A 22,096-nucleotide genomic window follows, 5' to 3' on the forward strand; every position below is an offset into this window, starting at 1 on the left:
CAATCCCTTTATTATTTAATCCTTCAGACCCCTCATCCCCTTCTGCTTTAGAAAGAGAACTAGGGGCTGAGGGCTGGGCTCCAAGCTTAAAACTTTAAACAGTAACAACACTTAGAAATTGAGGTTGCAGGAACATGTGGCCTGGACAATGGGGCACTGACCACTACTGAGAATTCAAACGAGGTCTTCCAGAACTCACTGGGGTCCCCAGGTTGGGATTCCTGGATGCAACCTGGGACACCTGGAATGTGGGAGCCAGGGAACCTTGGCTTCTGTCTGGAACACTTCAGAACATCCCATGAGAAGATCTCACCTGGAACTTGACATGAGTGGACTTCAGGCCTTCCTTTCTTCAACTGTTTCCAGACTTCCCTGAGATGGAGGGCCCACCCCCACCCCTAGCAGGGCCAGTTCCCTCTATTTATGTTTGCACTTGTAATTATTTATTATTTATTTATTATTTATTTATTTACTAATGAATGTATTTATTTAGGAGGTCAAGGTGTCCTGGGAGAGCCAGTGTAGGGGTTGCTTTGGCTAAGACATGTTTTCTGTGAAAACGGAGCTGAATTCTAGATTGTTCCCACCTGGCTTCCTAGCCTCTGTGCCTCCTTTTGCTTATGTTTTTTAAAAAACTATTTATCTGATCAAACTGTCTAAATAACGCTGATTTGGTGACTGACTTGTCGCTACATCGCTGAACCTCTGCTCCCCAGGGGAGTTGTGTCTGTAATCGCCCTACTGGTCAGTGGCGAGAAATAAAATGTGCTTAGAAAAGAAGTATGGCCTCTCTCTCTGGGAATTAATTCTGCATCGGCCTCTCCTTGTGAGGAGCATGGGAGCCGCTCCCTGAAGTTCTTTCTTCTCAGGCTTAAGGTCCCTGGACCCAGTTCTCATTATTGGGGTGACTGGGACTCCAGGGACCCTACAGAAAACAAAGTCCTTTGGAATATGCTCCTCCCCCAAGAAAGGAGCCTAAACTTCATTACCTCTCCCTTGGGGCATGGGAATTTCCAACTCTGGGAATTCCTATCCAAGCCGGGGAAATCCTGCAGCTCAGGTGAGATTTCCGTCTGTTTAGGCCTGAGAGAAAGAGCTGGAGAGGGGCCAAATTCACAAACACCTGAGTCACAGCCAAGGGACTTTCAGACACTCAGGCAACTGAGCTCCAAATCGCCTGATCCCACCCCATGTCCCTCCCCTGCCAGCCTTTTCCTAACTGTGCAACCAGAACCAGATATTGAACCCCATCTATCAAAGAGCAGTAGGAACCCTGACCATGTATGGAGCCATGTGAGAACAGAAGACCTAAATAAACTACATCTGAGTACCTAGCAGAGCACCCAGTGAATTCTGGCTTTCTCCCTTTATCCAGCTCCCAGTCTTCTATCCCCTTCCATCCCTTAGCGGAAGGGATTGAAGAGAAAGAAGAAAATAAACAAGGAAGAAGATGTAGGTCAAGGACTTCCATGCCAGCTTGGTCTCACTGATTTTCTTGGCAAAGGATGAGGAGAGGGATGTGAGATGGGAGAAGTGAGAAGAAAAATGCATTCCCTCCATCTTCCCCCCAACACACACCCAGGAAGGCTCTTCTGGACACAAAGATAAATATGGAGTCAGAAATGAAGACTCAGAGAGTTGTAGCCCCACCTCTGGGCTCAGAAGTTGCATTTTCCTTCCTGCCAGGCGGGGAAAACCGTGTGGTGTGTCACAGGGGTGGGGTGACCCACTGGGGTAACCTAGATAGAGCATTGGATTCCTTTCTGCCTCCTCCAGCCCAGGGCTAAACGTTAGTCATGGGGTGAGGGGGCTACTGTCACTCACCCTGGGGCTCCCACCCTTCTTAGAGAAGGGGACCTGAAGGTGAGGGTCTTCACATCCTTCCATCCCATTCTGGACAGGACCAAGTGGCATCAGCTTTTCTTCCTCCCCTTCCTCCCCAGGTTCTCCTTGGTGTCCTTAGGCATTATCCCCACCCCATCTCCCTTTCTTCATCACCCTCCCAATTGTCTCCTTCAGCCTTCTGACTTCATATCCCATGAGCTGTTGGTTCTTCCCTTGGAAGAGAAGAGTTGACTGTGAGATAGTAGCTAATGGAGCCTTCAAGCAATTAGCAGGGGAGAAGTGCTGACTCCTCAGTGCTTCATTATCAGCCCTATTTGGATTTACTCTGCCAGTTGGGCCTTTCTGAGTTGTGCTTGCCTTCCCCTGTAATGACCTCTGTCACTGCTGGTAGGGACCCAAGAGAAAAGAGTGCAGTGTTGAGTCCCAGGGGGGACCATGTGGCCCTGAGAATTAGGATGCTTGGAGATGCTTTGGGATTTGAGAAGGTCCCTTTCCTTCTACCCATCCAAATGGGCCAATGGCGCAAGGCCATTCAGAGGCAGGAGTGGATGGGATCCACAGACCCCCAACCCAGGGAACAGAGGCCATACCAAATGTCATGAACTGTTTCAAGAAACCAGAAAAGAACACACACACAAAATAACCCCAGTATATTTAACCATGACTTGTGTACCCACCCTGAATGAAGACACATTAGCATCTCAGCATCTGTATCGGCAGCACTAAAGCTTTACATTCTTTATTTCCATAAGGCTCAAAATCAGTTTCCCATCACCTACATTTTCCCCACGGCTATGGGGTCCCTGGTGTCTGAGTCCCCAATATCTGGGCTGATTCATTCACACACTCCCACCATGCAGTCGTTTTCCCCAGGACGCCAGCAACCCTCAGCCCACCATCACCGCACCAAAGAAGGTCTTTCCTCTCCTGTAGTCCACCATATCGGGGTGACTGATATTGACGTACACCCTCTCGCCCCTCCGGAGCTGCACCAGGCCACCGAACCCCACGCTCGTATACCAGAGGGGCCCGTACTCGTGCCTCCGGGAGGGGTCCAAGACCGGGGTCACGGTCTCTGCGCCCTCGAGCAGCAGCTCAGGAGTCCCGGATCCGTAGGCACCCCCCGCCCGGTACAGCCGGCTGAGCAGCGTGACCGAGCGGTCCAGGGGGTCCCCGCCGGGAGGGGGCGCCCGGCCCCGGTAGCCGATGTGACAGTAGAGATAATAAAGTCCATCCTGAGGGAGGGCCAGCCCCTCGGCGCCCGAGAACTGCGTCCCGCTCCTCAGAAATGCCTCTTCTTTCTTCGTCTCCCAGCCTAGCCCCTGCCCGGTGGTCCAAGCGCCTGCGGAGAAACGGCCTGTCGGCTCTCGGGGATCCCGAGAGGAGTGACCCAGGCCCGGGACTTTCTGGGATGGTGAGCGGGAACCAGCGGGGGAAGAGGGAGTGGGGGTTGGTGTTGGGGGAGTGGTGCTTTTTAATTCCCGGCAGGAAGCCAGCCGGGCTCGGGGCAGCGGGGTGATGGCGCTCACTCTGCCAGTGTGAGTATTGGCTGGGGACCGAGGGCACCTGGGTGTGCCGTGCAGAGCGCCGTAATGGGAAGATCCAGACCGGGTTTCGCCTCCTCCGGAGGAGAAGCGAGAAACAAGAATGCTGGACAAGCGGAAGGGTGGGCACTAGAGTGGCGGTGGAGCAGGTGGGCAACCGAGCACAGCAACAACAGAGCAGAACTGGCACTCATGGACTATTCAGGTCTATGAGATCCTTACCAATGAGATGGGCAGCTGGGAGCCTGGGGCTGAGATCTGTTTCTACCTCCTCCTCTGGCTGCTCCTGGGACTCTGGAAGGGGCAAAGGGTCCACAACTGGGGGCAAGGCAGCCACTCACACACAGTCCTCCTAAGAGGACAGGGCACCAGGGCCCAGGGATGGGGCACCTGGATTCATGGAGGAAGAGAGTATCTGGGGATGCAGATGGATGGGAGCTGGGAGCCCCTGAGAGGCAGGAGCCGGGGAGGGGGAGATGGTCTGCTCTTACCCAGTTGCTGCCGGGCCTGTGCCTGTGCGCCTGGGTCAGCAGTCCCTGTTACCTGAGTGGGTGGGGTCACAGTGCCCAGAATTCAGTCTTAGCTGATACCAACCCCACCCCTCCCATTCCCAACATAGACCCAAACTCTTCCACCAACCCCAGCCTCAACACACACCTCCCTGGAATGGAGAGCAAGCAAGGCATCTGTACTTGGGCAGAGAGACAGAGGCCCGAGTATGTCTTGGAAAGAGAAGAGGAGACAGGCAGACAACCAGTAAAGGGCTTGGAGATATCAGGACACAACAGCATCACAGGAACACGGAGAGAAGACCAGCAAAGAGACAGACAAGACATCCTCACTGAGGACAGCCAAACCAGCTCAGCAGGATGAGGCAAGAAACCCTCAGGCATAACCAGAGGTGAGTGAGCAGCAGCAATTTACAGCCCTTCAAGGATTTGTTGCAGCCACTCACCAGTCCTCCCTGCTCCTGGGGCACCAAAGCCAGCATAGCCAGGACAGTGATAGGCACAGCCAGCAGGAGGGTCACCAGGGAAGTGGCTCCTGCCACAGCCAGCAGGAGGCATCCCTTCCCCTGAGGCCTCCTGCCCCGGCCCTCCAGCCCCAGTGCCCCCATTGAGACTGAGCCAGGGCCAACGCAGGGGGGCTTTCATACCTCAGGGGTGGGGCCACCCCCTCCCCACAGACGCACACACCTGGCTGGGACTTTCCGCACACCCCTGCTCCACTCACCCTGCTTCCTGTTTACCCAGAGCTAGGGTGGGGCAGCTGGATGCTTGGGTTCTCTGAACTGGGGAAGGAGTTGGGGTGAAGAGGCAGGCTTTCAGGGTAGAGCTCAAGGGGGCCTTAGAGATCTTCTGACTCAGTGGGGAGGGAAACTGAGACTCAGGGAGGGAAGGTAGCTTGCAGAAAGTCAGGCAGCTGCAGTGAGAATGCAGAACTCTAGATTTCCAGTGTGGTCTGCATTCTTCTGCACCCCAGAGGTGGGTTCTGGAGGGAGGACTGTATCCCTGAGGTCAAGGGCTGGAATAGGAAGACAGGAACTGGGGTCTTGAGGGATGGATGTCTAGGTCCCTAAGAAGAACCTATCCCCACATTGGGCTGAGCCCCTCCCATTCCTTTGCTCCTTCCTAGCCCCCAGAGCTAAGTGAGTAAGGCACCAGTCCACAGTGATGACAGCTGAAGGGGGCCTCAGCCTCACCACTGACTGTTAACTCACTGAAGAGGGATGGAAATGGAGTGTTACCTCTCTTGCTACACATAGTGCAGACAGGAGAGTGTTGAGGCACCCACCCCCAGACAGCTTCTCAATCTAGAATGAGCCCCATCCATTTATAGATGCTGGCTAAGTGTTAAGTGAAGAAAGGACAAATAAATGAATGAGTAAGCAAAACAAAGCAGTATGGACCAAATGAATGCTATAGTAGGCAGTGCAGTAGGAGTCGAAGGGAGGAAAAACCAGGACAAGGAAGTTAGAGGTAGTCCCAGATCATCTCTCCTTCTTGATATCTCTGTGTGTTCTGGTAATATTAATAATAATAATGATAATAAAATATAGCTAATATACAAAAAGCATTTGGCGTGTGTCTGCCACAGATCTACACCCTTTATATATAATAACGCTTTTAATCCTGACAAAAACTGAGAGGAAACTGAGGCACATATTGGTTAAGGAATTTGTGGAAGGTCACACAGAAGTGGCAGAGTCAGGATTTGAACCCAGGCAGTCTGGCTCCATGCCCTTAACCACAAGACAGTTTAAGAACTGAGTACTGACCTCAGATTTGTGCATTTCAGTGTATGTAAATCTTGCCTTCCTTACCACCCCAAAAAAAGAAATGGGGAAACAAATACTGAACTCAAGTCAATGATAAGCATCGTAAAGGGTTTAGAGGTAAAATGTACTGATGTTTGCAACTTTGAAAGGTACCAAAAAATGAGATGGATTGATAGGTGATAAAGCAAATATAGAAAAGTACTTATTGTAGAATCTAGGTCGTAGGGATACGTTCACTGTTAAATTCTTTTAATTTTTTCTACGTTTGAACATTTTAATAATAAAACATTTTTAAAAACTGAATATTGTCCTACTATCCTGCATGGGGAACATCGTGAATAGGGGAAGGGGAGAAAATAACAGAAAGTTTCTGAATTTGGAGAAGGAAACGCAAGTGCATATGGACCCAGGCACCAGATCTCCTCCCCACGCCTGGCTTTCACATGAGTCCTCAGTCTTCACCCTCCTAAATGACTAGGTGTGCCATCCTCCAGCATCCATCGCCCTCTCCATCACAGTGCTGCTAAGAGGCCTTCATCTGTCCAGAGGGTTTCAGATAGCCACCCTTACTTTTGTGCTTAACATCAGAATGCTGCCCTCTGCAGGAAGCCCACCTGGATTGCCCACACATCCTTTCCCAGCACCAACTTATCATCATCTTTCTGTCCTTGATCTATTAGCAGTGCTCATGTAGATACAGCTCCCTCTGACTCTCCCATTTGTTAATCAGTCAGCCAAGTGTTAGAAACAGCTCCAGAACACCAGGAAGTTACCCTAAATCCACCAGAACTCCCAGTCAGCTGCAGGAGCTGGGGTGTGTGTCCACACACATACACCAGGATCATGAGCTCTCAGCGATGCACCAGGAAAAGGTAATCAGGGAAGGCACCTGGAAGGCATACGTTCACTGGCGATTTGCAGGCTTGGTAGGAAGGCTGGAGCTGCTGGGGTTCACAGGCTAAGTTACAGACTCAGGAGTCTGAAAGGAAAGATGTTGTAACCCTAACCCTCAAAGCCTAACTTCTTCTCCTAACGATGCTGGAGAGTCACCCAGGCTGGGGGAGAAGTTAAACCAGAGGAGGGGCAGGAATGTCTGAGGTGGCAACACATCCCAGGCAGCTCTAGCTGGTCTGGAGCGTGTCCACCCGCAGGCCACAGAGTCTGGGTAAGCTGGAACCCTCACAGGGGAAACCCAGGGAGGGGATGGACATAGCCCAGAGGGAGGAGCAGCTAAGATGAGGGAAGGGAGAGTATGGCTTTGAGGTTCTCTTGGCCCTGGAGGAATCCTCTGTCCAGCCTCTGTCTCTGCTCCCCAGAGAAATTTAAAACAACCTACTTCCACTCCCACTGCCCCTCATGACCACCCAAACCCTCCTCTCCACCTGTGCTTCTGCTCCCCCCACCCACACAAACCCCAGCATTCCTCCTGAACCCAGGATGGTCTCAGTTTCCAGACCCTGGTCAGTGCATCTGGCTCTGGGTGAAGTCAGCGACCCCCTCTTCGCCCTCAAACAGGAACCAGTGGTTGCAGGGCAGGAAGTGCCTGAGGGGAAGTTACGGACCCCAGACACACCTCCAGGCCCTACTTCAGCCCCAGCAATATCTGCCCAAGGGAAGCAGCTCTCCACACCAGCCCAGCAGGGCCCCATTCTCCTGAGTTGCTCTGGGGCTGAAGGAGCAGCCCCAGTGGCCAGGTGGCACTGGGCACCGCCCTCCCTGTTTCCCCACCAGTCCCCACACGCCCTACCCTGGCTCCTCCCTCAGCCCCCTCACCAGAACCTAGAACTATCCAGTGCTGGAGAGGGCCCTGTGAACCAGCTGGTCAGCCTGGAGTGGGGGAAAGGAGGTGAGCTCTGGAGCTGGACAGAGCTGGCCTTGAACCCCAGTTCTGCCACTGCTGGGCTGGATGTCCTTGTTACGGGGATTTGCAGTGACAAACAGAAAGCGCCCCATTCAGGGCTGGCACGTAACGAAGGCTCCTCAGCCTGGGAAATGATTGTAACAGAGGGCCCTGAACTTTACAGATGAGGAACTTGGGGCACGTGACTCACCCCAGGCCATTTAGCCTGGAAGAGCAGGGGCCAGGTTTTCTGACCTGCAGGCCAGTCTTCAATTCCCAACCTAGTGATGATTTGTGAGACTCGAGGTAAGGCAGTGCTCTGCCCAGGGAGGGCTGTGGTGCACGGGGAACCGTGGGTAAAAAGTGGTGTGTGTGGTTCATGAGTAGGTGGCCAGGGCCTCTCGGGACCAGAGAGTGCAAGTGGACAAGGGACTTCATGGGGAGGCCCAGAGAGGGCAGGGATGGCAGTGGGAGGCTTCTGAGGGGTGAATGAGGTAACCCGTGAGGGATGGCTACCTCTGGTGGGAAGTGAGGGAATGCAGTCTGGGGTGAAGGATCTCTCAGAGAATCTTCTGCCTCTAACACTGTTGGAGAGAGGAGTTGAGATCCATGGCCAACCAGGAGGATGGGGTGAGCTGAAGAGAAATGGGCTCTTTAATACTCCCCTCTTTTCCCTACAGAGTTATGTCTTTACGAGTATGTGACCTTAGGGCTGGGGGGGCTCCTGCTCCTGGTTTTGGTCATTCTGTCCATCTGCCTGTGTCGGCTTCGTGTGAGAGGTGAGCCCCACCCTTAGCTCCCTCATTTGCTCCTCGCTCCTCGGCCATGCCCCCTGCTACCTGCCCCCCATACCACACCCTTCCTACCACTCTCTCTCCAAGTCTCCACCAATCCTGAGTGAGGAAGGGGGCAGAAGTCTGGTGGGAGAGGGGAGGGGAGAGTGTCCAAAGAGAGAGGCCATGTCTTTGGCCGTGTGAACCACAGGGAAGTTGGCAAGTGAGGAAATGCCTGCTGGGGGTGGGGAGGCGGAGTGAGGGGGCTGGAAGATAGCACAACAGGAGGGCTGAGCTGAGCTTCTTCTTTTCTTCCAGTGAAGAGGCTGGAGAGGAGCTGGGTGAGTCTGCGGGCAGGGAAGTGTGTGATGGGGCCACAAGAGGGGGATGTGAGGGCTGTGGTGGGGGTGGGCAAGAGAAGAGAGAGAAACAGGAGCATGAGAGAGTCAGAGAGGGAATGAGAGAGACACAGGGAAAATAAGAGAGAAACCAAAAGAAAAATAAGAGGGAGAATGAGAGTGAGAGAGACCCAAAGAGAAAAGGGTGGGAGAGAGAGAGAGAGATGGAAAGAGATGGAATCTCCCCTCATGAGGAGGCAATGAGGCAAGAAAGCAGGGGTGGGGGTGGCAAGCACTCAGAAGGAAGGGTTGGGGTTGGTGGGGAGGCTCCTGGGTGACCTCCTGTCAGCGCCTTCTGCCCGGGCCCAGTCCCAGCTCCCAGAACAGGAGCTCCACTACGCATCCCTGCTGAGGCTGCCAGAGCGGGAGGGACCTGACCTCCGCAACCAAGAAAGGGAAGACAGAAAGGAGGACCTCAGCACTGACTACGCCTGCATTGTCTAGAACAAACCCACCTGAGCACCCCCAGATGCCTCCCCCACCGCAGGCGGGTGGTCAGGGCCGCCCTGAGTTTCACCCAGTAAAGACCATGATCTCACACATTCTGTGTCTTGGGCTTCTCCATCCCTCTCAAACCCCGGCTCCACATGGCCATCATCAAAGTCTAAGTGACTTACCCTCCCGCCCGCTCTGGGGTCAGATAGGGATTCATTGGGTGAAGAAGGGTGTTGAGGGACCCACGCTCCTCTGAAGGCCAGAAAAGAGAATTTGTCTATGGGCCATTGACAAGTAGGACTAATCATGCCTGAAACTGCATTTCTCAGGCGAATGGGACTTAGCCTCCTGAGCGTGGGAGAGGGAGGTACGTTGAGTCCCAGAATGGTGGTGGTGGGAGGGGGCTCTAGGCAGGAGTGCTGGGAAGCTCCCTTCTTGGGCCAATCCAGGCCCAACTTGGTAGAAGGGAGAGTAAGAGCCAGTCGGGAGAACCCGGAGAGGGGCACATGGGGGCATCTGAAGATGGAGAAGAAATACACAAGACTCATAAGAAGCAGCTAATGGTGAGGCAGAGAGGGATTTATTGGGGTCTCTTGAAGAACACTGGGATTATTGGGGTCTGGAATCACTTATCAGAGGCCATCCAGGGAGGGGCAGTGTGTTCCCAGGTGACAGTGGCCTGATGGAGAGGTGACAGGAGTCGCGCAGCGCTGGAGCCCTCCTCCTCTTCTTGGTCTCTGTCTCCTCCTCCAGGCCTCTCACTGACCCTCTCATCTCTTCAGCCATTGTCCCGGCTCCATTACTCACATTTGCCCTAATAATAGATGGTACTGCCCATGGCCACAGAGAGAAAGCGGAAGGCATAGAATCCATCCCGAAAGAGGAGGGCTGTGCCGGCCACTAGTAGAGGGGGTCCTGCATGTGGGCAAGGGGTGGGGAGCGTTAAGTAAAGGATGCCTGGGGAAGAGGCGTGCACAGGGTCAGGGAGGGACAGAGGGCAGCGGGCCTCAGGAAGGTCTCTCAACTTCTAGAGAGAGTGGAGCCTCCAGACAAGGAGCACCAGACAACTTCTCAGCAACTCATCTTTCTCCATCAGCAGCAGAGTCCCATTCCCTGTTCCAACACCCAGGCCCAGTACCTCCATCTGGCATGTGCTGACTCTGGCATCATGGTCTCAGGTGTCCCAGATGTTCAGCTCAGCCTGGTGGGCACTGAGGAAGCAGGAAGAGGCAAGAGGGGCCAGATGGCCCCTGAACTCTGGGGTCCCATTTCTCACCTTCTTCCCTGGGGCCACTTTGTCCTGGTACCATGTGACAGACCCAGTGGCCATTCTCCCTTGGCTGGCATTGAAGGAACAGGGTAGGGAGGCAGGGGGGCCCTCCTGGGTGTGGATCTCAGGGAGCTGGGACACCCAAAGAACACAGGATCCTGGGGGCAGAGAGAAGACCCAGAGAAACAACCCCCTAGCTACTCCAAAGATAAAAGACAAGAGTGGGAGAGGGTATAGTTCAGTGGTAAAGTGAGTGCTCAGTATGCACGAGGTCCTGGGTTCAGTCCCCAGTACCTCCATTTAAAAAAATAAACAATAAGCCTAATTACCTCCCTGCTAAAACAAAACAAACAAAACTCCAAAAGACAAGAGAGCTTGCAGTAGAATACCCCAGCTGTACCCCTACCCATTAAGGGCCCAGAGGGACAAGTCCTTAGATGCCTCATTAAAACCCTTTTCTCTTTACCAACATAATTTCTTAACATTGCTTATTAAATAGTTTTTCAAATTCTTTCCCATACCAACTCTCACCCTCTCCCATCATTCTCCAGTTACATTCACTAGTAACATTTTGCTGAAACTTAACCTGTCACAGTGAAATTGAAGCTCATTAATGAACGTGGCTGCCTAGTTAAATAATATCATTAATTACATTATTCCAAGTATTATTTTAGTACTAACAGCATTCAGTAGTAGACCACTTTTGCTAATTTTTGTTGTTATTGTTGTTGTTAAAGAGTATTAACTAATTAAATCTCCAGGTGAAGACATGGCTATAATTGATTGAGATCACTGTTTAACTCATTTAAATTGATGAATTAAACCAATTACTAAAATCCTTGATTAAATTCATTAGTTAATGAAATTTACCAGTCATGCTTCTATGTCAGTGATTCTCAAACTTGAGGGCACACTGGCACCACCTGGAGTGATTGTTAAGACAGATTCCAAGTCCCCACTCCCAGCCTTCTTTATTCACTGGGTCTGGAGTGGGTCTTGGGAATTTGCCCCAGATCCCAGCTGATGCTGAAGCTGAGGGTCTGGAGTTCACACTGCATTTAGTTAATGGATCTGTCTGATAATTAAAATCAGGTTCATTAAGAAATAGATTTAATTAGGTCTCCCAAACTGCTAATTTGATCTAGACCCTAGATAATAGGTTTTGTTTAATAGGCTTATTAAACTCATCAAATTAAAACTGACCCCTTTAAAAAAAAATTGACCCCATCCTTCAAGCCCTTCCTTCCTTTTTACTGGTTCTTTAAATTTGATCTCTTCAGGAAGGTGGCTGAGAAGAAAAGAATTCTGGGATGGAAGCTGGGGAATGACCCTCCGAGCAGGTGACATGAAGGGAACTGTGAACTGGGGCATCTATATCCAGCCTCCTCCCTCCTCCCAGCCCCACACCCCTCAGGGTCCTAGAAGAAAGCCTTGTCACCTGGATGGACTGTGATAAAGACGAGCAACAGAATCCGGGCCATGTCAGAGGGCGTTCCTGTTGACAAGGAGAACCTGAGCAGTGAGGTCTGGGTGGAGGAAGAATGACCCACTACTTGTGACCAGGCCTTGGGTCACTAGATGGGGGTGGGGGGCTTCCTATAACACACAGGACTCACACATCACTTACCAAGGACTCAACTGCCTAGGACATCGGGCATCAAATGCATGCCTCCCTGAGGAAAGAGGATGTTGCAGACAGCGGTATCTGGGTCGCTAGGAAGTGCGGGCAGCATGTGGGCAGGTTTGAGGGAGAGGGTGGAGCTTAGATGGTTGGTAAGTCAGGATGGGTTGGTGGACAAGTGAGACCAGGAAGTGGTTCCCCCACCTTCTGAGGTTCAAGAAGATCAGCCCCTTACCCAGAATAAGCCTCCAGGAGCCTTTCTGGGCCCAGAGCTAAACTACTTCCCCTCCCCTTGGCTCAACAGTGCCCAAGCCAACCCCATCCATTCCCTTCTGGCCCTCCCCCAGGGCTGCTCTAGAAATCCTATAAATAAGAGGATTAGCTGACGCCATCCATCAGCTGGCGGCTGCAGGGGGTTGCTAGGGACTTTGTCTGGAAGCTGCATTTACATAGCAGTCATCCGGTTTCACTTAGACTGTGTGGACTTGGGTGGACTGGCAGAGAGAGTGCAGCTGATGGAGAAGTTTGGACTCATTCATATTCTGGTCTCCACTAAAGGGATACACCTCTCACAGAGGTCTGCTTTACCTAGTGCATTCTGCACAGATTTATCACCCACTGGTAAATTCACTCATTTTGATTATTTTATTCATTATTTAACTCACATTATTGAGCAATTACAAATGTAGTTTCTAGTTTCTAGAAAATGTAGTTTTCTGTAGTAAAATATATTTTTAAAGACAAAAATGAAAAACATATTGCAATACACAGAACTCCAAGGTTATGGAGGATTAGTACAAGAGTACACCACAAACTCTTGGATACATATTACCCACCTACATGAGATAACACAGCACAAAGAAAAGAAGGATGACGTGTAATGTGCTGGGGGAAACCTGCCCAGCCCTCACTGCACATTTGCTCTCTGGTTCCTTTCACATTAATACATACTCTTTCTGTCCGTGTTTCCAGCTCTCTTTCATAATACAATTGTAGACTGTGCAGTTCCCACCCTTCACTGCAGTGATCTGGAGCCTTTTCCCCCCACATCACAACAACCTTTATTGCCCCAAGAGAAACTCTATTCTTCTTGCTCCATCTGCCCTCCTGTAGGACCAGAGAAAAGGGGCCCTGGAGCCCAGAACATCAACATGCAACATAAAGGGGCTCAACAGGGAAGTAAGCCCCACTGCAGCCGGGTTCCGGGTGCCTGCCTCGCTCATCCTGGGTGAGAACCGGGTCCCCTGTGGAATGCTGGGAGAGCATGGACTGCGAGCCTTTTTTTTTTTTTTTTTTTTTTTTGAAGGAGCATTGATTTTATGGGTTTATTTTTTTTAACATTTTTTTTATTGAGTTATAGTCATTTTACAATGTTGTGTCAAATTCCAGTGTAGAGCACAATTTTTCAGTTATGCATGAACATACATACCTTCATTGTCACATTCTCTTTTGCTGTGAGCCGATTTTATGGTTAAGAACGCTGGCTTGGAGTCAGGCTAGATTCAAATGCCAGCTTCCCTACAAACTGATTACATGATCTTGAACAAGTTATTGAGCCTTTCTGAACCACCCAGACAAGCACAGGTACCCCACAATCTGGGGAGGAGTAACAGCCATTCTCCATCAACAGTGGCTGCCTCTTCAGGGCCATCTAAGCAGAGGCTGTGGCACTGAAGTTCCATGGCAAGGCAAGGGCTGCCCCCTGGTGGTCACAGAGCATGGGGCAGCCTGAGGAACCAATACATGGCTTTTCCCAACCGGGCCTTAATTTTAGCTTCTGTCTGTCCATTACCTTGCCTTGTCCTATCCACACCCCATGCCCAGCCCCAGAGAGTAATGTGGAGCGAACATCCCATCTTCATCTTCCCTGGGCTCTCTTTCCCTCACTTCTTGCCTTATCTCCTATATCTTCAACATTCTGCCCGTAACTCTTTTTTGTCTCACTGTCTTTATTATTTTTTACCATTTGTTTCTTCCCTATCTCTCTACCCACATGCCACATCCCTCTAAATATCTTTATCTCTCTCTCTACACACACACACACACACACACGTGTGTGTGTGAGTGCACGTACACATCCGCTTATTCACTAATTCATTCTCTCTTCATATTTCTCCCTTTCTCTTCCCCCACCTCTCTCCACATCTCTTTTTGCTTTCTCATCTTACTCTATGATGTCCCTCCCACCCTTCCCCATCAGCACACCTCTTTCCCCTACTCCATCTCTCACTCCCTTTCTCCCTGATTTCTCTGAGTGGAAGAATGAGCCAACACTGGCAAAGTACTCACCTTTCCCTCTGGGAACTGATCACCCTCCACTGAGAAGCCTTCCCTGACTCTGCCAGGCTGGATGGCTGCGACCACTCCTGGGTGCCCTCAGACTCTCCGTGCAAGGATCCTTTTTTGTTTTTTTTTCTCTATAATATTAGTGGAAGACTTTAACTTACATCTCTCAGAAAGTGGTAAATCAACCTAAAGACATAGAGGAGTGAAACCAGACAATCAACAATTTTGCTCTAATGGAACTATGCAGTATATTAGAATAACTAGAAAAATTAGGAAGTAGACATTGTTTTCAGGTACACAGATAGACATTTAGAAAAAAGAATCAAAATCTATAGAATACAATTGCTGACCAAAATCCATGACAATTGAAGAGTAACAAAAAATATTTATCATATGTTTGGAAAATTTAAAGATGCATTTCTAACATATTTGTAAACTTTAAAAAACCTACTTCTAAATAATTAAAATGCTAAAAGAGAATACAATGGAATTTAAAATATTTTGAATGGAATGACAGGGAAAACACTGCATATCTAAACTGTGGAATGTAGCTAAAACAATTCATGGAAGAAAGTAAATGTGCATATTACAAAAGAAAGTTTGAAAATTAATGAGTTGAACGGATATCTCAAGAAATTACAAAAAGTGCACAGAGTAACTCCCCAAAATCTTAGAAGGAAATAATAGATAATTTTAGAAATTAATGAAATAGAAAATAATAGAGCAGAAAACAAATACATATTTACAGAGACTTCTTATATCTTTTTTTTTTAGTTTTTTTTGGGGGGGGAGGGTAATTAAGTATTTATTTATTCGTTTATTTACAGAGACTTCTTATATTAAAAAATCTCTATCCAAATTGGTAAAGCAGAAAAAGAAGAGAAAAGGCATACACAGGCATACACAAAAGTAATTTGAAGGGAATGTAATGCCAGATGCAGCAGATATTTAGACTGCAGATTTTGAGAAGATGAATAATTTTCTAGAAAAAAAAATGACCAAAACTGACTCAAGAAAAAATTAAAAGCCTGATATGTTTGTAACCATTAAAGAAACTGAATTAGATGTTCAAAATTTAACCACCAAAAAAATCACCAAACCCAGATAGTTGTGAAACCTTCAAAACAGAGGTCATTCCGATCATATAAACATTATTCCAGTGATCAAAAAACAGGAAAAGTTTCTCAACTTCTTTCATGAGACTAATATACCCTTGCTATATGGACAATTTGAGAAAATAAAACTATAAAACAATAACAATTTCCCTCACGAAGACAGATGCGAGAAAAAAAAAACTTAGAAATATTAGCAAACCCGAATAGAATTTACTAAATAATATAAAACTTAACCAAGCAGTCTTTATCATAGGAAAGCAATTCACTATTCATGCAATTCCTGGTTTCTATTCATACAAACCACTGCATTAAGAGATTAAGGAGAAAAGTCCATATGACCTCAATTAATACGGTAAAAGCATTTCACAAAAACTGTTCATGCTAAACAACTATTCAGATTTTAAAAAGAGAAAAAAACCCATTTTACAACAGTTATTTATGATTTTTAAAATTAGGAATATATATTAAACGTCTCTCTTCTCCCATAAAATGTAATGTTCACTTTTGAAATGGCTTTGTATTTTTGTTTTCTGTATTTTTCCCCATCTTCCTACTCATATGTTGTGTTACCCATCATTATAAATGAGCTAGATTCTTCTAAAGCGTTAGCAGTTTAGAAGGTGAGGGTGGGGAGAGTGCCCAGGAGGGCTTTCCAGACTTACAACTTCGATGACTCCTCTTTTGCCATAACAATGGTTTACCTTAAATATTGTGTAGCCACTACCTCCTTGGTCTCTGAGAACATATCCCAGTTAAGCAAGCATTTTACCACCAACTTTAGGCTTTTTTTATTTCACAAGAGACCTTGCAGGCTGCCAAATGCACCTAAGGGGATTCACTTAATATTAGAAGAATTTTGCTGGCCCTTTCTGAAATCTGCCACCTCTGGGTTGGGTTCTTTGGAGCACGTTAAATCATTCTCTCTCCACCTTTACAAGTATTTGAATCTGTTCAGTCAGCTCTGACTTCAGCTTTTCCCTCCTGGGATGAAGACTTTCCTCCCAGGAAGGAATATCTGCTTTTTTTTCCAGCAGTCATTGGACCCTCCCTACTCTTAAGCTCTTCCCAGAGGCACTCCTGGGGATGGCCTGCTCAGCTGGGTATTTGGTCACATGTAACGCATAAATTAGAGTTTGTAGGTTACCTCCTAGCTTCACTGAAAATGTGTGTGTGTGTATTTCCAATTTCTTTATGGTTTCCAGGCATCAAGAGAAGAAACTTAGAAATAAACTGTTGGTATGTTCCCCATAAAGCTCTACAAGGAGGCTTTTTAGAAAAGTCTTTGGCAACAGCAACATCGGTGAGTTAGTTCTGGTTCTACAGAGCTGCACCAGAAATTAACACAACATTGTAAACTGACTATACTTTAAAAAAAATTAAGTTATTAAAAAAGAAGCTATTGCTCGTCCCCACCCCCAGAGTTTCTGATTCCACAGACCTGGGCTGGGGCCCAACAATGTGCATTTCTAACATGATTCCATATGATGCTACGGAAGGACCAGTCATTGAGAACCACTGCTTTAAGGAGATTCTGCATATCTCTGCTCAGATCTAGATTGTGTAGCCTAAATGTCAAAGTGATCTACTTCCCTTATTTCTAGGTTCTTATCAGATTCCTTGCTGCTTTGCAGCTCTCTGCCCAGAGGGCCCGCCTCCCCTTCAGCCCTAACTGTGAGCAAGCCCTCTCTGTGGTCCAGGGGGTGGGGCCCTGAGTTTGGGAGAGAGGTGTCTTCTGGCATCTCTGTTCTTTCCAGGTTTTCCCCATATCTGTGTTTAGGCTGAGTTTCATTCTCCACTCACTGGCCCATCTCGATGCCCTTTATCCTTCACTTTTGTCCCATGGCCAGAGCAGCCGTCACTTTCTCTATCCCAGGAAGTTTCTCTGAGCACCAAACTCTATGTCACCTTGGTAGTCGGCCAAGCCACCCTCCATGGAACTACTACTCTGGGAGGCAATCCACTCCAAATATAAGCCAGATTCTTCCCAATGGCCTACAAGGTCCGACACAATCTGGCTTGCATCTTTTGCCTCTGCTTTCCCTCACACACGTGGCTCCAGCCGCGCTGGCCTCCCTGCTGCTCCGTGAATACTCAGACATCTAGACATATCCTCACCTTAGTACCTTTGCACTTGCTGTTCCCTCTGCCTGAAATGCTTCTTTCCCATCTGTCCACGTGGCGTATTCCCTCACCTCCTTGAAGTCTTTGCTCAAATATCACTTTCTCAGAGAAGCCTCCCCGAGCACCCTATTTAAAATTGCAGTCCAATTTCCAGAAGGAACCCTACTTCAAAAAGACACCTGCACCCCAATGTTCACAGCAGCACTATTTACAATAGCCAAGACATGGAAAACAGCTTAAATGTCCATTGACAGATGACTGGATAAAGAAGATGTGGTCTATTTATACAATGGAATACTCTTCAGCCACAAAAAAACAACATAACGCCATTTGCAGCAACATGGATGTCCCTGGAGAATGTCATTCTAAGTGAAGTAAGCCAGAAAGAGAAAGAAAAATACCATATGAGATCACTCATATGTGGAATATATATATTAAAAAAAGAACATAAATACAAAACAGAAACAGACTCATAGACATAGAATACAAACTTGTGGTTGCCAAGGGGGAGGGGGTGGGAAAGGACAGGCTGGGAGTTTGAAATTTGTAGATACTGACAAGTATATGTAGAATAGATAAACAAGATTATACTGTATAGCACAGGGAAATATATACACAATCTTGTGGTAGCTCACAGCAAAAAGAATGTGATAATGAATATATGTATGTTCATGTATAACTGAAAAATTGTGCTCTACACTGGAAATTGAAACAATATTGTAAACTGACTATAACTCAATTAAAAAAAAAACTGCAGTCCACACAGCCCTTCCTAGCCCCCTCCTCCGTACTTAGCTCTTCTCCATAAGCACCTACTGCCATTAATATACTTGTTTATTCATTTATTTATTTTGTAATTGAAATATAGTCAGTTTACAATGTTACACCAATTTCTGGTGTGCAGCATAATGTTTCAGTCATCCATATACATACATATTTCTTTTCATATTCTTTTTAATTATAGGTTACTACAAGATACTGAAGGTAGTTCCCTGTGCTATACAGTAGAAACTTGTTTATCTACTTTATATATAGTATTTTTATTGTCTGTCTTCCCCAGTTAGACTGTCTATGAGGACAAGGGTTTACATTCATTTGGTTCACTGGGTGGAGAAGTACAACTGGTATCATAGTAAGTACTCAATAAATATTTGTTGAATGAATGTATGAATAAAAAAGTGAACTCCTCCCACTAGGCACTGAGACCACTGGACCATCCAGCTGCAGGGTTGCAGCTTTCTCTTCAGGGAGGAGGCAGCTGCAATAAAGAGAAGTCAAGAGGTCAGAGTCCACTCCAGCATCTCCCCCAACCTGCATGGGTCAGGGAGAGGGCAGTGAGAAGTAAAACCTCGCAGCTGCAGAAGGGGAAATAGCTTGTGGGAGGAGAGGAGAAGGAAAGGTGTGTCCATCTGGGGCAGAGTGGCTGGAGTTCATAGAAGGGAGTTTAGACAAAAGTGTCTCAGTGAGGGGGATGCTCCGTCTTTGCCTCCCCTAGAAGCCATTAGCCAAAACGAGCAGCAAAGGGGATAAAGGTGTCCCTTGGGTCTACCAATCCGGTCTCTCTCAGTATCATGTTGCTCCAAAGAATCTACTTAAATTCTTGAATTCCTGAGCAATGTTGATTTTACTGAAAATTTCCAAGGAGATAAGAGGATTACACTGCACATCCAGAAACAAATTAAGGTTCCTTTGTTAGTTCCGTATTTCTAAGTGCCTCTCTGGAGCTGCCAGGCTAGAAGAGAAGTTTCTCTTCCTTTCCAGACCCTGCACCCCATCTCACCACCCTCCCAAATCTGTCAGCGGACTTCAGGTTCTCCTGCCATTCACAGAGCAGAAAACCTCAGTCAGCCTTTCCTCCGCTCCCTATCCAAACCTGCGTGCCCAGACTTGTGAAACCCGAGACTTAGAGTTACCTGAACGTCCAGACCTGTTCAAAGACCGTTTGTTCCTGAGAATAAATGTCCCTGGGGACTTACCGACCTTCCCCCACACCTCTGGTGGCTTCTCAAAATATTTCTTTCATGCACACACTGGGCTCCCCTTAAGAGGAATTTAGGAGAATGTTATTTTCTCATCTCTTTTCTACACCCAGCTCCTCCTTCTTCCTGGGTGCTAGTGTCAGCAGAAACTGATGGGGAAGTGAGGCCTGGGACCTGAGGGGAAAGAGGAAGTTTGGGAGGGAGGCTTCCAGGAAGCTGGTGGGAGAGCCGACAGACAGAGAGAGGCAGCCAGTTTGGTCTGTTTCCACCAACATCTCCACCAGCATCTGCTGAGCAATGAGCCAAATCAGGGATTTACAGGGTAGGGAAGGTGGCATAAGGCAGGATCCTAAAATGGGAGAAAGGAGCTCGACAGTCCTGGGCTGGGGGCTAGGAGAAGATGACGGGGTGGGGGTAGGGATGAGGATACATTAACCTTGGTGCCCCTTTAGGAGGAAAAGCCTTTGGACTGCTGAAGGCCCAGCAGGAAGAGAGACTCAATGAAATCAACAAGGTAAAAGGAAGAACTAAGGGGCAGGGTGTGGGGGGGGAGGTGGACCCAGAGGGCCAACCCAGGATCTTGCTTTCCCCCACAGCAATTCCTGGATGATCCCAAATTTAGCAGTGACGAGGACCTGCCTTCCAAGCTGGAAGCCTTCAAGAGTAAGGGGGAGACTGTAGGGGTGGAGAAGGGGTGAGGAGGATAGGATTTCCCTAAGAACAGAGAAGAGACAGAAGAAACAGTGGACTTTTGTGGTGGGAAGATGGGAGGGTGCCTCTATTGCCACCCTAGTTACAGTCTGTTCCCCTGTCCTGCCCCTCAGCACCCCCTCTAGTTCCCTACACCTTACTAGGGCCTCTCAACTCCCCAACCCCCACTTCTTCCCCCTGCCCCACCTCCTCCTCACCTTCTCCCTAACCTAGTAACCCCTTCTCAATCCCTGCTCTGCCCTTGCCTGTGACCCTCCAGTCAGTGCTATCCTCTTTGCTTTCTCCTCTCACCCAGAGAAATACATGGAGTTTGACCTGAATGGAAATGGAGATATCGGTGAGAAAAGGGTGATTTGGGGGGAGTGTGCAGATCTAGGAAGAGGGAGGTCTTTCCTACAGTGCTCCATTCCCAATGGTTTGGGAGAGAGCCCAGCTCCCAGGATAGGAGGAAGGGGAGTGGGAATATGGAAGTGGGCGGGGGTAGAGAGAGAGAGGGTCCTCCTCTCTTCACCTCCATCATCTGCCTCCAGATATCATGTCCCTGAAGCAAATGCTGGAGAAACTTGGGGTCCCCAAGACCCACCTGGAGCTAAAGAAATTAATCCGGGAGGTATCCAGTGGCTCTGGGGAGACTTTCAGCTACTCTGACTTTCTCAAGATGATGTTGGGCAAGAGATCTGCCATCCTAAAAATGTAAGGGTCCAGTTCCAACCTCCTGTATACTTACCTGTTTTTTCTCCACCCCTACCTCTGTCCCCAGGCTCAACTTCTATACTACTCAGCATCTATTTTTTCCATCTTTTGAGAGACCCTTCCAAAATCCTATCCCCCTCCATGGTTCTGGTCCCCACAGCCCCCAGCACTCCCACTCCTGCTCTTCCTCTTTCTCCTCCTACCCCCACAACCCTTATCCTTTTATGGAATTTCCAGCAGCCTAAGATCTATTCTCTTGAGAGGACTGTCCGACTGTCCGACTGTCCCCTGATCCCCAAGTCTCTTCCTATCTCAACCAGGATCCTTATGTATGAAGAGAAGGCGAGAGAACAGGAGAAGCCAACGGGTCCCCCAGCCAAGAAAGCTATCTCCGAGTTGCCCTGATTTGTGGTGGGGAGATGTGGTAGGATTGAAGGGGCTTCTAGTGACCCCAGCATAGAAAAGAAAGACAAAACTGTGAGCCAGAGTCAAATTAATTTAAATAAATTATCCTTGTTCAGATCAACTCAGCTTGGTCTTTGTTTTGGAGGGATGTTTTTTCCTGGGTTTGGGAAGGATAAAGCATCTTTGATGCAAAGATAACAAGGATTTCCCAAATGACCAATCCATTAACAATTTTGTAGTATGTCTACCACAGCAGATGGTTTTGTACACCAAGGAGGATTCCAGGTGTATAAGATAGCCTTGAACTCAAGGAATTTAAGTGGGATGAAACGACATGTACAGACAAAAAGTATTATTGCTCAAGCCAGTGATGAAAGGCAAGGATACCTTGAATCAACATTCTCTATCACTATGAGCTTCGTAACCTTAACAAATCACTCAGGATCTCTGAGTCTTTCATCTGAAAATGGAAATAATATGATCTATCCTGCAGTGCCTGACATATCATAGGCTCTCAATAAGGTATAAACCTTGAATGAATGGATGGATGATGGATGAAATAACTGGTGTTATCAAATTAAGTAAAGGATTAATGACCCTATAAAGCCGGATAATTTAAGTGAAAATGAGTTTTGAGGTCCTTCTGGGGACAGGCTACAAAAACTGAGTCTACCTAATAAAAGGAAAAAGGGTTTGTATTAGGAAGAAACTAAGGGCAGATTCTGGGGATACAGCATCCACGGATGGTTGCAAGAGTTAAATAGCCAACTCCAGGGAAGGCA

At 48.1% G+C, this 22,096-nt stretch overlaps 4 protein-coding genes across 5 annotated transcripts; 2 read left to right on the forward strand and 2 right to left on the reverse strand.

The window, feature by feature from the left end:
* Nucleotides 1–2,554: 2,554 nt before the first annotated feature.
* LTB (lymphotoxin beta) lies at nucleotides 2,555–4,626 on the reverse strand. Its single transcript, XM_010978143.3, has 4 exons — nucleotides 4,345–4,626; nucleotides 3,881–3,932; nucleotides 3,612–3,683; nucleotides 2,555–3,187 (listed from the first exon to the last, which is right to left on the reverse strand). The coding sequence occupies exons 1-4, from the start codon at nucleotides 4,504–4,506 to the stop codon at nucleotides 2,733–2,735; spliced, it is 741 nt and encodes a 246-aa protein (XP_010976445.3). The 5' UTR covers nucleotides 4,507–4,626; the 3' UTR covers nucleotides 2,555–2,732.
* Nucleotides 4,627–6,706: 2,080 nt separating this feature from the next.
* On the forward strand, nucleotides 6,707–9,218 carry LST1 (leukocyte specific transcript 1). Its single transcript, XM_031435065.2, has 5 exons — nucleotides 6,707–6,832; nucleotides 7,692–7,813; nucleotides 8,188–8,286; nucleotides 8,599–8,621; nucleotides 8,988–9,218. Exons 2-5 carry the CDS (start codon nucleotides 7,795–7,797, stop codon nucleotides 9,120–9,122), a joined length of 276 nt encoding a protein of 91 aa, XP_031290925.1. The 5' UTR covers nucleotides 6,707–6,832; nucleotides 7,692–7,794; the 3' UTR covers nucleotides 9,123–9,218.
* A 452-nt stretch (nucleotides 9,219–9,670) lies between these two features.
* On the reverse strand, nucleotides 9,671–11,653 carry NCR3 (natural cytotoxicity triggering receptor 3). Its single transcript, XM_031435066.2, is given in 3 exon segments — nucleotides 9,671–9,792; nucleotides 9,921–10,028; nucleotides 10,182–11,653. Coding segments are annotated over 3 exon segments (732 nt in total). The 5' UTR covers nucleotides 10,684–11,653.
* Nucleotides 11,654–11,768: 115 nt separating this feature from the next.
* On the forward strand, nucleotides 11,769–21,435 carry AIF1 (allograft inflammatory factor 1). Of its 2 annotated transcripts, XM_064476316.1 has the most exons (7): nucleotides 11,769–11,907; nucleotides 18,723–18,807; nucleotides 19,958–20,019; nucleotides 20,102–20,168; nucleotides 20,512–20,553; nucleotides 20,747–20,909; nucleotides 21,230–21,435. In XM_064476316.1, exons 1-7 carry the CDS (start codon nucleotides 11,863–11,865, stop codon nucleotides 21,312–21,314), a joined length of 549 nt encoding a protein of 182 aa, XP_064332386.1. In that variant the 5' UTR covers nucleotides 11,769–11,862; the 3' UTR covers nucleotides 21,315–21,435. The 2 variants fall into 2 exon arrangements, with proteins under 2 accessions (XP_064332386.1, XP_010976443.1); XM_010978141.3 differs by lacking the exons at nucleotides 11,769–11,907; nucleotides 18,723–18,807 and adding an exon at nucleotides 19,673–19,827.
* The last annotated feature ends 661 nt before the right edge of the window (nucleotides 21,436–22,096 follow it).

Source organism: Camelus dromedarius, chromosome 19 (genome assembly GCF_036321535.1).
Source record: "Camelus dromedarius isolate mCamDro1 chromosome 19, mCamDro1.pat, whole genome shotgun sequence".
Classification (NCBI taxonomy): Eukaryota; Metazoa; Chordata; class Mammalia; order Artiodactyla; family Camelidae; genus Camelus; species Camelus dromedarius.